Source organism: Neurospora tetrasperma (genome assembly GCF_000213175.1).
Source record: "Neurospora tetrasperma FGSC 2508 unplaced genomic scaffold NEUTE1scaffold_6, whole genome shotgun sequence".
Lineage (NCBI taxonomy): Eukaryota > Fungi > Ascomycota > Sordariomycetes > Sordariales > Sordariaceae > Neurospora > Neurospora tetrasperma.
The window spans coordinates 3,097,333-3,114,428 of NW_009799104.1; the positions used below are offsets into that span (position 1 = coordinate 3,097,333).

General features: G+C 51.7%; 4 protein-coding genes across 4 annotated transcripts; 2 read left to right on the plus strand and 2 right to left on the minus strand.

Moving 5' to 3' along the window:
* Positions 1 to 1,650: 1,650 nt before the first annotated feature.
* On the minus strand, positions 1,651 to 2,984 carry NEUTE1DRAFT_118297 (uncharacterized protein; the record flags this gene model as incomplete). Its single annotated transcript, XM_009856343.1, has 3 exons — positions 1,651 to 2,004; positions 2,081 to 2,279; positions 2,356 to 2,984. The coding sequence occupies 3 exons, from the start codon at positions 2,753 to 2,755 to the stop codon at positions 1,917 to 1,919; spliced, it is 687 nt and encodes a 228-aa protein (XP_009854645.1).
* A 2,567-nt stretch (positions 2,985 to 5,551) lies between these two features.
* On the plus strand, positions 5,552 to 7,640 carry NEUTE1DRAFT_88306 (uncharacterized protein; the record flags this gene model as incomplete). Its single annotated transcript, XM_009856344.1, has 2 exons — positions 5,552 to 7,541; positions 7,594 to 7,640. The coding sequence occupies 2 exons, from the start codon at positions 5,552 to 5,554 to the stop codon at positions 7,638 to 7,640; spliced, it is 2,037 nt and encodes a 678-aa protein (XP_009854646.1).
* A 2,348-nt stretch (positions 7,641 to 9,988) lies between these two features.
* Positions 9,989 to 12,698, plus strand: NEUTE1DRAFT_124911 (uncharacterized protein; the record flags this gene model as incomplete). Its single annotated transcript, XM_009856345.1, has 5 exons — positions 9,989 to 10,079; positions 10,332 to 10,831; positions 10,994 to 11,982; positions 12,331 to 12,346; positions 12,519 to 12,698. The coding sequence occupies 5 exons, from the start codon at positions 9,989 to 9,991 to the stop codon at positions 12,696 to 12,698; spliced, it is 1,776 nt and encodes a 591-aa protein (XP_009854647.1).
* Positions 12,699 to 12,942: 244 nt separating this feature from the next.
* Positions 12,943 to 16,303, minus strand: NEUTE1DRAFT_148971 (uncharacterized protein; the record flags this gene model as incomplete). Its single annotated transcript, XM_009856346.1, has 3 exons — positions 12,943 to 14,222; positions 14,291 to 14,597; positions 14,657 to 16,303. 3 exons carry the CDS (start codon positions 16,301 to 16,303, stop codon positions 13,114 to 13,116), a joined length of 3,063 nt encoding a protein of 1,020 aa, XP_009854648.1.
* Between the last annotated feature and the right edge of the window lie 793 nt (positions 16,304 to 17,096).

Sequence of the window (17,096 nt, forward strand, 5' to 3'; positions counted from 1 at the left end):
CCTCCGACCCTTGGCATCATCACTAGCTCTTGAGCTCTGAGCTTTGATATGCATTGCATGCAGTACACGTCGGTAGAAGCCCACAAGGTCGTTATGTAAGCGGCTCTTCACGTAATTGGCTCCTCTCTTTCTTAAACCGTTTGACGATCTCCAAACAAAAGCCCCCTGCCAATCTTTGGGAATCTCGAATCCCACCCATCAGTGATGTATCATGTATCATATCAAGTCATTGCCCGCCCTACCTATGGACTTTCTTTCTTTCTTTCTGCCCTGTGACATATCTTCTACGCTAGGCCTGCCGAAACGGCCACCAGGCATTGGTGGTTGCAACAGTGACATCGTCCCGTTGCTTCAGTTCCTACAGGTGTGGAAGCCCAAATCAAAACCCAGCGCCGAAGCGTGACTGATTGACTTGACAACAACAACAACAACAACAAAGATAGGATCGCAACGGACATCGGGGTCCTTCTTGACTCCGTTTCCGACTCACGGCCGGCCGGGCGGGGTTTTTCTGTCTGCTTCCGTCTCAACTCTAAGTCAACGTGACTGGTGAAGACTTCACCACGTTGATATGAGAAATTTCATGTCGGCGATCCGAATCCGCATCGATCCGAACCCGCATCGATCCGAATCCGAATCCGAATCCGAATTTTGTGTCCTCCGATTTTTTTTTTGTGTACTTTGTGAAAATTGTGCAATTTGTTCATCCGTCCCTCGTTTTCCATCCATCCCGGATGTTCCATCCCTTCAGACTTTCAGCTGGCCCACTGCACTACAGTCAGTCCCGCTGCACTGGAAGAGAGAGAGAGAGAGAGAGAGAGGGTCCACAGTGGAGCGAGGCTTTTCTCCGTCGGTCCATGGCTTCCATGGGACCCGACGACGACTCCATACCTACCTAAGGAACTCCCCTCGCCAAAAGTCCGCTCCGTAAGCGGTTTTGGTGTTTTGTCTTGTGACTCCATCGCGAAGTGAAGAATTGGTGAAGATGGAGACGAGTGGGAAAGCCGGGGAGAGACCGGCGATCTCCAGCTGCAGCTTGAGCTGCGGAACATCAGTCCGGTGGACTTTTTTTTCACCGCCTAAAGTTCAACTGGAGCTGTGAAGGTCTGAGGGTCCGTTACAATGTATCTGTGAAAGTGGGGTTATGCAAATGTCAACAACAACAACGAAAGTATCTCGAAGATGTCTTGACCTGATTTGCAGTGATGCGTGTTTCTATCACATGGAAAATTTCTTAGTCTACTCATTTGTAATAGGCCTGTAGTGTGCAAGAGTTACCAAGACACCTCTGCTGGGATATACACCACAGTTCTTCAGGGTGGCAAAGAAGCTTAATTTGGGCATAAGAAATAGCGAGTTTGTCGATGGCTCGTTCTCTGTTTCTTGTAGAGCTACCAAGCTACCAAGTCACATCCCAGCAGAGGTGTGGTTGAACGCAAATCATTCAAGCAACAGTGGCCAACGGAAAATTTGTTATAACCAAGGCCCCGGTCAACACCGACCAAAGTCAGGGATAGTATGTCTCAGAGGAGAATCATTTGAAATCATAGAACGATCCGCTACCCATGTGGCGGCGAGTTGTTGTAGGCATAGCGAGCCGTTTTCCCCTGTCGGATGTCGGAACGTCCATGGAAGCAATGCCGCCGTATGGTCATGAGAAAGAAATACGTCTGAATTTCGAAACCACCTCCCTTTGTGACGCCGTCTGTGTAAAAATACAACCCCCCGTACGATACCATCCCTACGATACGAAAAAACAACTGGAACATGTCTCTGTTATAACAAACGCTCCATCGGTACAGTCCAAATCATCCACCACCTGTTCGTATATATTGTGATGTCACTGAATACCCCTGTCTGTTCTACCTCCTGTTGTATTTCCTTCTTTATGGATTCACTCAGCTCTCTGAAGACAATCACCTGAACTTGCTAACGATAACCGCAATGATAAGCAGAACCAGCACGGTAATGATAGCAATGGTGATTATCCGATTCGTAGCCATCCTAATGGAAGAGGCGCAAGTGGTCAGTATTACCTAATCATCATGCTTCGCATCGGGACAAAAGGGGAGGGTGGTACCTGCGTGCCATGCCCTTTAGTGTCTTGACACTTCGGTCCACATAGCCTTCACTCTCGTATAGTATCGTGGTGGTGTGCTCAATGACTTCGCGTTGGCGGTGCAGGTCGGCCAGGGTGCTGGCGCCAATGGCCTCTGTCTCGGCGGCCAGCGCCTGACTGGCCTTGAGGCGTTGTGTGCTCCGATCGAGCCGGTCGGTGCCTTTTACGTTTCGGGGGAAATAGTTAGCATTCCGTTTCTTCTTGCCAAGTATAAGGTGCTTCTGTCCACCACCCACCAGATAGCAGCTGCTGCCTCTGCTCAAAATGCCTATCGCCACTCGACGAGCCCGGGTTATCGGTGTATCTGCCGCCGAACAGGGCGCTCCGGTCGGTCGCCAGCGTCTGCAGCTTGCGACGATACTTGTCCACGTCGCTTCGGTAGTCGCGCAGTCGCTTGTTGATGGCGGTCCGCGACGAGCTGGGCACGTTCTGCTTCTCCATGTTCATCTGGTCCAGCAGCTCGCCGGCCTCCTCCAGGGCGCGCTCGGCCGTGCTAAGGGCGGCTTTCCTGGGCTCGCCCGTCAGCTCCGAGATTTGGTCGAGCTTCTGGACCAAGTCGGCCTGGACCAGCTGGTATTCCGTCTCATAGTGCTTGAAGAGCTCCGTGCCGGCTTCACTGTCGAGAATGTTGGCCATCTTGGTTTGAATGGAGTATGTATCGCTATCGGATGTGGAGGTTCGGGGTTGGGGCAGGTGTGGGGGTGCTGTCGTCGGGCTGGCCGTATCGGGGTTTCGTTTGGTGATGCTCGTTTATCGGCGGGTATCGTTCTTCTCAATTATTCAGATTCGTCATTAATCATACCAAAGAGGGGCGTCGTTGATGCGGTCGCGTTGGGAGAGATGTGGTTGGGCTGGCGTGTGGTTGGTCTGATCGCAAGGAGTGGTCGTCGTCGAATGTTGTCTGTCGCCAGCGACACCAGTGTGCTTCGAGCCCCGTTAGTCGCCGCGGTCGTCTCAGCAGCCTGACAAGCGAACTGAAAGGCAGGCAGGCGGGAGACGACAGCAGCTGTGGGCACGGACCAGCTTGGGCACATGACATTGTTGTTACATACAGTTACAGTGGTCACAGTTGCAGCCTAAGCGGGTGACGTACACATGCTTGGCGTTGGCGTATTGCAGTGTTGTTGCAGTACGTGTACGCAAGCGCTGTATTGTTTGCAAAATGTAACTTACACGGACCATGTCCAGTTGAACGTATCAACCCCGCCTGGGACTGCCGGGGACTTTGGCGTCTTGAAACGAACTCTTCAATTGGTTTCGTTGTATGACCGAGTTGACCTTCCACCAGCCAGCAACGAATTGAGACTGATGACGAGGGAAGGGAACTGTTTTGGGGAACATAGGTATCGCTTAGAAGGTCCAGTCAGCGGCCACGTCCCAAGACATGCTAAGATAGTAGTGTACACTATACACTGTCACGGCTGCTTGACGCGAACCTTGGCTGGCTTCCCCAGAAAATGGACACATTGCCAGCCTTTTGTTTCTGTTTGGTGTCTTGAATTTTCCAAGTCTTTTTTGGGTTTCTAGTCTGTCGCCACCGATGCTTTGGGGAAATGTTCTCCTGGCAGTCGGGTCGGATTGGTCGGCAATGTGATTTTGCGGCGCAAATAGTAGCTGCTGGACATTGCCACGAGATTTGCACCTTCTCTTAAATCATATATATGTCAGCTATGACATTCGGATTTCGTCGCCGACATCAAAACACCAGGACCGCTCATGGCCATCTGGTCCGGCCTCGTGGCACACACTTAGACACATACACGCACTCACACACTGACTCTCTCTCTGTTGCTCGTCGTCCAGCAGCACCAGGCTTCAGCCCAGCGATACCTACCCGTCTGACTAAACCTCCACCACAAAACATCTCCAACGGACAAATCAGCGACCCCGGTCACAATTCGAGAATTCGCTGCGAGGTTCTTCATTCGAAGGTTTGTCAGGCTGATCCACTCTCGGCACGCAGTAGGATTCGCTGGAATACATACATCATCGCTTGGCTAGTGGAGAGTGTTGGCGACATCCACAAGGATCGAGTTACGTACCGCCGCCGCCGCCGAAGGAAAAAGCCCACGCCAACGTCCGACGGTTTTGACACATCGGCGGCCGATTTCAGCGACTCACCGTTGCCGGCGTCCACCGTCATCCACCATCGGCACCGAACTGGCCCCATCTTTTTAATTTGACCAGGCTAGCTCAGGGCTTGGCCAGTCCCCTGCCCGCTTACCTTTACCAGGATCTAGCAGGATCTGCCGTGCGCTTCCGCCGTCGCTTTTTTTCTTCTTTGGGCGTCGCGGGTGTCGTGACCGGCCACTGGCACAGCAACACCACCGTTTCCAAACCTCTCGGAGCTCCTCGCAGCTCGGCCACGGCTTGAACCCCGTCAGTCAGAGGGGTGAGGCCAAGACACGGTGACAGTCGGACGCCAATTGGTCATCCACTTTGTTGGTGCTCCCTCCCCTGCCACTCCGAGTCTGCCCAGGTCCCCCTTGATTTGTTTGGTTTCTCTCTTGACATCCTTCCACACACCACAACAACGTCCGAGGCTTTGCTTCTCTCGGGCTCCTCAAGAACTCCAGAGGCTCCGGTAGCCCAGGGTCTTATTTTTCTCCAGCTCCTCACCTTATCCATTCGGAACGGCTAATTAATTCAAAACATCATCAGGGCCTTCCTTGTCTTCTTCTCTTCCGTGCTGTCTCCACGTTCCTGGTGTCTCCCAAGGTGTATCTCCTGTTGATCTGGAATCCTGTTTTTGTTTCTTTCCCTTTTTTCTTTCGCGACTTTTCTGTTTTCTCCGATACGACGCCACCGGACCGCCGTGGTAGACCTCTCATATAACGTTCCATCACCCCCTTGCTTCACCACGTTCTTAGCTCTTACGCCCTCATCACCACTGGCCAACTGTTTATTAGGCAACCGCATTTCGACCTGCAACTCTGTATACAACCATCGATGTGAAGGCCAGCTCATCAGCCAGGGCTCTCTAGTGTTCAGTTGAGACGGGGAGGAACGGTTTCGCTTTCGTCGGATTGCGCCAGAGCTAGAGTCCACTGTTGACCGTTGAGTTGATTCAGTTCCCGTGTTTCGGGATTTGCGCATGTGGCAGTGCTCTGGGAGCAGGGGGATATAGCTGGGGATTGTTTTCAATCGGCTCCCGGGTTCCGAATATCGAGACTTCATATAAGAGGGGGGACGGCCAACTACGCACCAACACCTACCTACTTAACATCGCGGCTGGTTCCGTTGAGACGGACTCGGCAACGGTTTACATATTCGACCCTTCCTCATACGGCACTGCAGTTCCTTCCATATCATACACACCCCTGCGCACTTTCCTACTACGATCTCACTCAGCAATTTCCTCCCTTGCCATACACACATCCTGTCGACCCCAAACGGAAAGGGCCTCCGGGGCCCTAGGGGTACCTCACCACCATGTTTCTTCACTCGGGCGCCAGCATGCACGGTCACGAATACTCCAACAGACCCTCGTCTTCCCATTCTTCGCACAAGCTACGGCCTCCCCTTCTGTTCTCGGCTCTCTCACCACCAAAGAGCCGCGTGACCACCACGACTACCGCCCTTCCAAAGAAGCCTGTTTTGCGACAACGGCCAGCATCAGAGTACATTCCCCGGAGCCGCACTCCCGAGCCCTTAGTTCGCTTCCTGGAACCCGATGTGGTGGAACCCCAGACGCCTGAGATGCAACATGACGACCACCATGTCTTCTCTGACTCCGAAATGAGCGAGACGGCCGCCTCGGTCGACGGTCACTCCGAGTCAGGTCGCCGTCCCCGCCGCCGTCGGACGACCTCGCGCAAGAGCACCAGTACCACTTACTACCTTGGCTATCCTACTCCAAAGAAGCTTGGAAATCTCAAGGTGATGCATACAGTTCTACCTAGGCTGCTTTTACAACTTAAAGCGGTCTCTCCTGATGGCCATGCGCGCCCTATGCTTGAGGTCTTTCCGTCTTCGCGGATCGCCGGCCTTGTGATAACTCCCCGATTAGCAAAGCGATTTCCGGGCATTTTCGGGGTCAAGCGCCAGCTTGGGTACGACGACCTAGTGTTGATGAAGCGGGATGATGACGAGTCGGAGCGGGAGGGTTCGGAAAGCGGCGACAGTGACGAGACATTTGAGAAGAGCAAGCTTCTTGCTGTGTACAGCCCGGTCAAGCATTCGGAGGAGACGGAGATTGTACTGGGAGATGGATCCATCTGGACTGCCAAAGCGTTGCCTAACGGGTCCTACGACTTTGTCCATGTCGATGAATGCGGTCATGTAACGACAGCCCGCTGGGCTCGCCGAAGCGCTGGCAAAACACCACCTACATCCCCAGCGGATACACCTGCGCCGCCGCCCGAATATCCTCGCTTCACATTCAGTATTCTCAACCCCTTGTCACGACGCCATCCAGTCATGGCAACCCTAACTCACTGTACACTCGTTGTCCAGGACACTTACACCACTGTCTCCTCGTCCTATGGTCGCTTCCCGCCAAGGCCACTTGGTCGCGCAGTTTCAGTCAATGCTCTCAGCCGGGGTGGCTCATCGTCTTGCCCCTCGAGCCCACAAACCTCATCACCAGAAGATAGTGAAGCTGATTCCGGGATTGGCATCACCCAGCCTGAGCCCGAGCCGGAGCGAACCGTGCGCATTATCGACGAAGCCACCAAGTCTCTCATTTCGACCACGGCCCTATGGATAGTCCTGCGATCAGGGTGGTCGCCAAACTACGTTCCCAGCACTCACAACCACTCCAGCCCCTGCTCGGACGACAAGTCACCAACAAGTCCAACGACCGGCAACGAAAAGACCCGCCGCAGGCACACATGGTCACGACCGATGGCATCCGACTCCTTGTGCTCCTCAAAGGGCAGCACCCCGCCAATAAGCAGGCAGCCGTCCGACGCAGAAACACCACGGTTACAACAGCCAGCAACACCAGCGCAATCGGCCAAACCAAAACGCCACTCCATGCCCGCCCAACCTATCAAGAAAGCTATCAGCGAACGGGGCACCTCACCCGCGCCTTCTGCCAGCAACGTCCGCCTACCCGGCCCGCGCCGCGCAACCAGCACCGGTGCCAACTTTATGCGACACCGCTTACTTTCGGAAGCGCAAAGCGATCAGGAACTGGGTAGCCCTATTAGCGAAAAGGTTCGGCACGGACTGCAAGGAATGTGTCCGTTGAGGAACAGGTCGGCGGACCCGCTGGTGGGCGGAGGGTTACTGCATTCTCAGCACCACTACTTTGGGCATCAGAGGGACGATTCGATGGCATCGACGTACTGTGCACCTATTCAGGAAATTAGGCCTTCAATGGATATGAGGCCAACGACAGCGAAAGTAGTGGAAGAAGAGAAAAAGGCACGTGAAGTGCCGAAGTTGGTGGTCGATACCACCTTTGCGGTGCACAAGGGTGTGAAGGGGGAGAAGGAGAAGAAGCCAGGTATGAGGATGATGCTGAAGAGGTGGGTTCATAAGCTTGGGTCTCGCTAGAGACGATGGCCCTCGATGAGAGGATTTCACGGAGAAGGAGTGAAACAAAGTGAAGGAAGGAGAAGAGAAATTATTATACCCATTTGTTGTTAGCTCAATTTTTTGTTTCTTTGTTTTTTTCTATTCATTTTCCGCATTGGACCGGAATAGGGTGAAAAGGGAACTGGAATTGGCATGGAGTCAATGGTCCACACTCATCTCATTCATACCCACGATACTACCATACTATACCATCACTGTATATATGTTTCAATGAGATCACCGAATCATGAATCACGTACAAGGCTCCCTATATGTCCTCTTTCTAGCTCCTCATCTGCTTCGTTGCTTATCCAACATGAAGCTAGTCTTTGAATCACTACCCACCCACGTAACTTATGCAAGGCTCGCCAGTATTTTCAGTTGACGCCACATGCCCCCCTCAAGCGAGATCACGGAACTCGCTTTTACCGACACAGATCACCGCTTCATTGGAAGAAGTGCAATGCCGGATGACTACCTAGGTCTATCCGATTGTACCTAGGGTACCTAGACTGTCGGAGTGTATAGTATCATCGCACCAAAACCAGACTTAGCACGAGGCATGATCTATCTTCAGCTATAAAAATTACCCGAATCGGTGCCTAGAAGTACTAGGCGAGCTTCCGAGCCGGCGTGTAAACGAGGCTCCAGCGCGTTCTGGAGATGGTTGGATCGGACATCCAAGCGTAATTGAGTGCCTACCTAGAATAGGCGGTTGAATCAATCAATCGGTCGCATCGATGAGGTGAATGGGGTTGGTGGTGAGGAGGTATGGAGCATAAGCTGTATCAATACCTCGAGATGAGCGTCGGAACCGGGATCTTGATCATGACTACCAAAAATTGGAGGCGTTGATGAAGCCTTGGGAAGAGGTGGTTGTGCGGTGGTTGCATGTGGAGTTGGGAGTCGCGCGTAAAGATATCAAAGCCGGAGGGAGAATGGTATGGTTGATGTGAGGGAGGGGAGGGTGGTACCTGTTTTGCGGGGGTTTGGGGATGGGGAGGAGGATTGGGGAGGAGCTTCCACTTGGGGAGAGGGGAGAAATGCCGGGTTGGATTGATGACTGAGGAAGCGTGGACGACTTCGGTGAAGAGTGATGTTTTTTGCGTTGGGTAAGGTGAGGGGGTGGTTGGAGGAGTGGAAGGGAGAGTGGAAGGGGCAGATGGGGAAATACTCGTCAGGGCTCGGATCGCCTACCTTCCCAATGGCTGCGAGTAGGGAGAATGTTTGATTGGTGGTTTGGTTTGTTGAAAAGAGAAAGCCATTTTGGATGAAACCTATGATCCAATCGAGGTTCCCACACTCAAACACCTGTGCAGTGTTGGCGGATGTGTGCGAATGCACACACACACACGACTTTTTGGCAAAACGGACCATCGAACCGAAAGACGAAGATGAAGAAATTCAATTATCCTATAGAAAAGACTATTATCTTAATAGTCTTAAATACGCTGATTCTATATCTTGAGTCCGTTTTCTTTCATCTCTTTGTTTAGTAGAGATATAAGCAAATGAAATCTCATCGATGGTCCGTTTTGCCAAAAAGTCGTGTGTGTGTGCATTCGCACACATCCGCCAAGACTGCACAGGTGTTTGAGTGTGGGAACAGTATCACAGGCTGCTCCAATTTATAATGGAAGGCTATGTGACAGTCGCGACCCACAACTGCTGACTGTAGAGCCTGGAATCATTCCAATCTTCCGGGCATCTTCCCTCTTTCAACCTTCAACCTTCAGTTGTCTACCCATCAATCAGGGCTAATTGACCATCGGTTGGATGTTCGCCTTTCTTGGTTTGACTTTAGGCCTGCCATATGGCCGTCAATCCGGTTGTCTAGTTGGCGTTGTTCTTCGTTGTTCTCCTGTCCCTGCGTTAACGAAACATCAACCTCGGCTTAGGTGAACCTCAATCGCTGCCGATCATCTAGTGCGTCTCTCAAAAGCCATGAAGTACGGCGGTGATGGGTAAAGATGGACCCTTATACGGAAGGCACGGAGCCTTCCAGTTGGAGACACTAAGCCTCCATCATGATGATCGGTGGTAATTGGGTTGGGGATACCCACAGGATGGTATTTTGATAGAAATGGTTTTCTAGGTATTTTCTCCCCTTTGCTTGCTAGTGAGCTAGTGTAGGAACGTAAACTAACCGGGCTGCCTCTAGTGCTGGACCAATTGCCTTCGAATGCCGACCCGCAGGGCCTCTTTATGCAGAAAACCATGCAAGCCACGTTGTCAAGACATTTCAGTAGTACAGGCCCGCAAATGGAGGCCGCTGCTGGCTGCTCCATCAGCTGATAGATATATCAGGCTGTGAGGCTCTGGGAACCTCTGCGACTTCATCTCCTTATGGCATCATTGGGCACACATACGCAGAAACAGCCTCAATCCCGACTCCCTACAAGGACTCCCCTCAGCTCCATATCGCAACCGATCCTCCGTTAGTGTCTACGACGACTATATGCACAGATTTTTTTCATAATTTTTTTTTGCTCGTTGCTGTCCTTTGCCGCCATTTGCCCAAGGTATCAATATCGAACCAGGGTTTCAGAACGATCGAGGCAACAACAGAGGAAGCTCTCGCTTGCGCACCACGCATTCATATCATCATTATATCCGCACTTCAGCTCCTTACATCAAGTCAAGTCTCTATCTCTTGATGAAATTTCTGCCCTTGGCACAGCGTACCTAGCCATTGGGCGTACACGTTTCTTCAAGCATCCTCTGTGTTGTTGCTTCAGAATACCGTCACATGACATGCACAGACACGACCGTGACAGTGGTGACGCGAATGAGAAAGGCAACAGGAATACTGGAAAGGAGAAGGACAAATGTGACGAAATGGCGGGCAAAAAGGCCGGCCCAAACATGGGCTTCGATGAAAAGAACCCAAATCTGTGCAGCACTTGCAGAAAAGTGGACTTCAATTCACTATTCGGGTCTCATGACTGTGAGATAATTGTATCGCAGGGGTACAAGATGAAGGTCATAGACGAGACTCACCAGCCAAGTTGCCGTTGCGGGCAGAAAATCATACCTAAACCAAGTCAACTGATTAGCTCCCGATCCGGATACAGTGGCTTGCTGGGCAAGTTGGATAGCCATGTACCGGCTTGTTCGTTCTGTGCTTTTCTGTATCAGTGCCAAGCTCGCTTGAATCTGATTCCAACAAATCAAAAACAATGGTACTGCGTAATAAACCCGTACCTTTCACTTGAAAGCATTATACGACAGTCACTGATCGAGAAGCCCCTATTCTTTCGCTCTTGTGTACAAGACGTCGCGGCTTTGCAAATGTGCAAAGTCCGAAAGATAGAAAATCGCGGAAATTTTTGAGTTCGTCCCATTCCGCAGCCTATTTTGCGTGTGGTTGACAGTGGGGGCAGAACCCTAACACGAAACAAACGTGTCGGCGGTGGCCTTCTCGGAAGGAAACTTGATCCTAACAAGGTCGACTTGAATCTCATCAGGGAATGGCTAACGCTCTGCCGGTCGACACATCCCCATTGCGAAAAAGTGGACGCAGACAGAATACCAGGGCTTCTGGTTGTTGACTGTATTACGGACCACGTCGTCCCTCTCCCACTTAAGCAGGATGCTGCAAATCAGGTGGCAAACTATGTTACGCTCAGTTACCTTTGGGGCACAGCTGAGGCAACCGACGGACCAGTTGTTCAGTCGATCAACCGCGATGGTGGGAACGGTCTGGCTCTCCCTACTCAGATACCCCTGGTCATCAGTGACGCGATACGGGTCGTGAAGCAACTGGGATACCGATACCTGTGGGTAGATAGGTACTGTATCCCGCAAGAAGACGCGGCCGTCAAGCACACACAGATCTTGAACATGGGGAGGATATATTCAAACTTGACTCTTACAATCATTGCCGCGGCTGGTGATGGACCGGAATACGGACTTCCAGGCGTAAGCTCGCGACCTCGTCTTGCGCAGGTGGGAGTGCAAATCAGCGACGAGATTTCTCTCGTACTATATGAACCCCCAACGGATCACATCACCAATTCTAAATGGAATACCCGAGGTTGGACATACCAAGAAGGCCTTTTGTCGAAGCGTAGGCTCGTCTTTACGGATCTCATGGTCTATTTTCAGTGTCATGAGATGCACGGCGATGAAGTACTGTCGCTTCCTATTCGCGAATCAGGAGAAGACTGTGATGAGATTCGTCCATTTTCGCCTAAAGAATTGGACATTGGGATGGTGTTTCCGAAAGTGACCGACTGGGACAATCCCTTGACGGCCTGGGAAAGAATCAGTGAATACGGACTGAGAGAGCTTGGCTACGACTCTGATGCCTTGAACGCCATCAGTGGTGTGATGGAAATGTACGCGCTCGCAGCGGGAGACTCGGTGTTCAAGTTATTCTGTGGCTTACCCATTTTGCCTCTTTGCTTATGGGCGAAATCTCGGCAACTAAGTTTGAAACCCGGGATCTGGGCGTGCTCATTTCGCAGATGGTTTAAAGATGAACGACTCTTCAAGCCCAAGCGGGCCGACGACAATAACCTTACTTTCAGCTTGGCTTACAGTCTGTGCTGGAGACACGAATGGCGCAAATCTTCTGAGTTACCAGCCAGCTTCGAAGAGGCCCGGAGAGAATTGTTTGGCAGCTGGACAGCGGCTGGTTGGAGAACCAGAAAGTCTAAGCCTGATGACATCAACCATTTCGACAGTTGTCTGAGGATCAGGGTACAATATAGTGGCGAACTGTTACTAGATTGGGAGAATGACAACCCAAGGATTCTTGAACTGTCACGCAACGGAAAAATTCCCCTGAGCCTCAATATTACAGGGCTAGTTATGGATGTGCAGATGATATGGCAAAACCATACGGCTAGATTGTTGGACACTCCTGATACAGTTACAAAAGGATGGCGACTTACATCACCTTTCACATCTGAAAGGAGTCTTGTTGGGTCTCCTCGATGGCTATTTGAAGAAGCGGTCTCTGGAAAAGGAGATAGCTCAAAACTTCTCTTTCTTATCATGGGATGCTGGTGCAAATTTCCTTTGTCTCGTCAACCGACTTTTGTGGGGATGATACTTAGACCAGTGACAAGGTCGTCAGAGGGGGAGGCTCGCACATTTTACGAGAAACTGGACAGTTACTCAATCCAAGTGAGCGGTAACTTGCCACGACTGGCCAGCTTGACAAGGGAGATGGAGGTGCGGCTGATATAGGACATCATGCAAAGGATAGTTGATGGTTCGCGGATGTGTTGAACACGACTATTGTCGAGTGGCATGTATGCTGCTGCTCAGTATGAATTTCCTTGGGCTTTTCACTATTGTCATTCATTTTTATTTTCTTTTGTTTCCAATCTTTGCTTTTACCATTGACTTTAACCAAATGATGATGTTCTGGCTTCCACAACTACCTTAGGTAGCTATGCTGTACAAACCACCTCCCCAACCTCAAAGCTCATGAAAGACAAATGTTCCAACCCCGAAGAAACTCAATACAGCACCATCTCAACTTCATACTCCCTATCCGCCCACAGCGTATACTCCGGCCTCGTCTCCGGCCCACAGCTCCCAGTGCCCAAACCATGATGCATCCAATCCAAATGAACAATCACATCCTCCCTCCTCTTCTTATGCAACTCAAACGGGTGTTTCGCCGCCTCCACATCCATCACCGTATACCTACTCGCCTGAAAACTCGTATTCTCCCCATTCGGCTCGACAAACCTCGCTCCCAGCACCATCTCCCACCCCTCCGTCCTAAACTCCACCGACCTCACATCCGTCCTATTTCCCCCCTCCTGCGGGAACTCGTACTCAGTCCATAGCTCATCAATGGTACTTGTCCAAGACCCCATAAGCTGCGACTCCTTCTTATCGCGGTACGACTCCCCCGGCCCGCGCCCTTGCCACGACGCAAAGTGCACATCCTTCAATCCAACCTCTAATCCTAAGCGCGCCCATGCACGCGGCAGCCAGTTACCTACGGGTTTGCCGTGCATCTTGACCTTCACTTTGCCGCCTTCGAGAAAGGAGTAGATGGTCGTGGTTTCGAGCGCCCAGTTGAGCACAGGGGGCGCGAAGCGGCCTTTGATGGTTACGGTCTGAGGAGAGGCGGAAGGGTCCCAGGATGTGGAGAGGAGGTGGTGTTTGGCCATGTTTAGGCGCGAAGAAGTCCAGTTGCGACCAAAGTCGCAGCCGTGGTCGTTGTCGGTTTGGGCGCGGTAGAGACAGAGGGTGAGTGGGGTGGTGAGGATGTTGGCGGAAGAGGGGGAGCGTTTCCAGCTTGTGAGGGCGCCGATGGAGAGGTCGAATTCGTAGGTGGTGGAGTTGGAGCCGGGAACGGTGATGGAGAGGAGAGTGGGTGAGAGGAGGTCGAAGTGGGCGTTGGTGGCGGCGGGGAGGTTGGCGAATGGGTTGTGCGGGGGTGTGAGAGGGAGTTGGCCTGTGGCGAGGATGTGGTTGGGTTCTGCCCAGTTGGTGGCTTTGGCGAGGGAGAATTCGAGTGTTACGTAGCAGTCGTGGCGGCCGGCGGCTTGGAGCGCTTCGGCGTCGAGTAGGTCGGAGATGGTGATGAGGGCTTGTTCGTGTGGTTTGACCCCTGTTGTTTTTTTGTGAGTGGTTTGTACTTGGTTTGGAGAGTTGGTGATGATTTGTGACTGTAGGTACCTTTGGGGATCTTAACCTCCCGTTTCTCAACCCAGTCGGTCTCATCATCCGAGTAGTAATAGAGACACTTGAGGTGGTCAAGAGTCACAAAGTCGTATCTGTTGATGATTCGCACCTGATTGCCGTTTTCAAGCTTTAGTGTCTGGACAGGCTCGATGGCCTTTTTGTACTCTAATAGACCAGGGGTAGGAGTATGATTAGAGAAACAAAGGCCATCCAAGACGAAGTTACTGTCGTTGGGCTCATCTCCAAAGTCACCGCCGTAGGCCATGTACTCTTCTCCTTCTTCGGTTTTGGTTCTCAGGCCCTGATTATTTGTTAGTCATCTGCAACGGATGGAAGATTGGAAACCTCCGAGATACATACGTGATTCGCCCACTCCCATACGAAACCTCCCATTAGTCTAGGCCATTTGTAGAAAAGCTCAATATACTCCTTCAGAGCACCAGGTCCGTTGCCCATGGCATGGGCAAACTCGCACATGACGAAAGGTTTGTCCCACGACGGCTCCCTGGCGTAGCGCTCCATGTCGTCAACCGATGTGTACATTCTGCTGAAGATATCGGCCGAATGAGCGTTCCAGTCACCTTCATAGTGAATAGGACGACTGGTGTCGACGCTCTTGATGTAGTCGTACATGGCTCTGTGGTTGCTGCCGTAGCCGGATTCATTTCCAAGCGACCAGATGATGATGGAAGGGCGGTTGTAGTCGCGCATGACCATCTGGCGTGCGCGGTCAAGATACGCCTCCTTCCACTCGGGGTTGTCAGAGAGCATCTTGTTGCCATCACCTCCGACAACAAAGATACCATGGCATTCCAAATCAGCTTCATCCAGGATCCACAAGCCGAGCTCGTCCGCCAACTCATATAGCCGAGGGTCGTTGATGTAGTGGGAAGTCCGAATGGCGTTGATGTTGTGCTGTTTCATGAGAATCAGGTCTCTCTTGAGCCACTCGTATGGAACGGCGCGCCCAAAATCGGGATGGTGTTCATGCCGGTTGACGCCTCTCAGCTTGACGGGATTTCCGTTGACAGAGAATACGCCATCGAGAAGTTCAACGCGGCGGAAACCGACCCTCTCGGTCAGAGCACAATCTGGCATGCTCAATACTAACGTGTAGAGGTTCGGCGTCTCGGCCGTCCACTTTAGGGGGTCTTTGATGTTGAATTCCATAACAGTGGACTGTTCTCCAGATATTGTTCCCTGGATGACTTCGCCACCACTGGGTCTCAGCAACCTGAAAGTAAACTCTTCCGGGCTGCTAAGTTCAACAGTCACAGATAGCTTGGCATCCTTGTACTCGTTGTCTAGGGTTGGCAGAATCTTGACATCCTTGAAGTGAGACTTCTGGGGAAACTTGTGTATCCAGACATCGCGAAAGATGCCACTCAGCCACCATTGGTCCTGATCCTCGATGTAGGTGCCGTCACATCGCTGGTAGACCTCGACAGCGAGAACATTATCTCCTTCGAGATTCACATAGGTGGTAATGTCGAATTCGGTTGGATTTCGCGAGCCTTGAGAGTAGCCGACATTCTTGCCGTTCAACCAAACTGTAAAAGCCGAGTCAACACCTTCAAAGCGAAGGCGCAGTTGGTGGTCCTTGTCTTCGGGTGCAAGTTGGAAATGGGTCACGTAGCGTCCGCACTCGTTCTCATCAATGGGGACATGTGGAGTGTTCACCGGGAAAGGGTAGTTGATGTTGGTATAATGCGGGCCTTTTCCGAAGCCCTGAAGTTGCCACATGCCCGGGACATGGATGGGTTTCCAGTCCGGATCCGTGAAGGAATCAAAGTGTTGGAAGCCCACTGGACCTACCAAAGGCGACTTGGAGAGATTGAACTTCCACTCGCCAGAGAGAAGCTGGGCCTTGGCCAAGGAGACATCACGAGTTAATGCTTTCTCGCTGTCTGGGTAGAGAAAGAAGTGGCTCCGGGGAGGCAGCGTGTTGCGATGAATGACTTGATGGTTGTTCCAGTCCGGGGTTGAGCTCGGATAGACTAAGGACATTTTGGCAGGTGTTGAGAGGTTTGAACTCCTCGAACCAAGAACAGAACACTAACAAGGCGAAGATAATGGAGTATCAAAACAGAGAGGACTGATTTCGTGAGACAAGGGAAGACGTATGCAAGTTGAATGAATAAGAGTTATCCAAGCAACCCGCGGTTCTGATACTCCTTTCCAGTTTTCCAGGGCCTCTAAAGATGACAGAGGATGACGGTCAGGGTCAGATTGGTGAGACGAAAGAGAGAGAAAGTGGTTACGGTCATGATGTCCTTCCGACGGGTGTTTTGGTGTTTCCCAACAGGAAATCCTCGGTCAGCTGCCACGCGGTGTGCATGCCACCGACCGAAACATGGCCAGCGATGCATATGCGGGGAGAGGCAATGGAAGAGTGCGGGGAAGATGAAGACGACGAGGAGAAAGGAGGAGGATCTACGGTGTGTGTCTTGGGGTTAGGGTTGGATACTGATGCTGCATGTTAACCGAGTTCTTCCATTCTTCAACTCTTAGACAGGAAATGGCCTCGGGTTCGGGGGTTCAAATTGGGAATGAGGGTTAGAAACACCAAAACCGGATATAGCAGTTGTCTTGATTCTATACCGATTGTTGTTGTTCCATTTGATCTGCAAAACAAGTCCGACATCAAAGGGGCCACGAACCAGGATGCGGTCTCCTGCTAACAGCACTGACATCAGCAAGCAACCTGTGCACCCCCACTTCTCCTTGGCAACGACAAACAACCAAAACAAAAACATCACCAGACTTCTTCCACAGAAACAACCCGGTGATCCAAGATAGA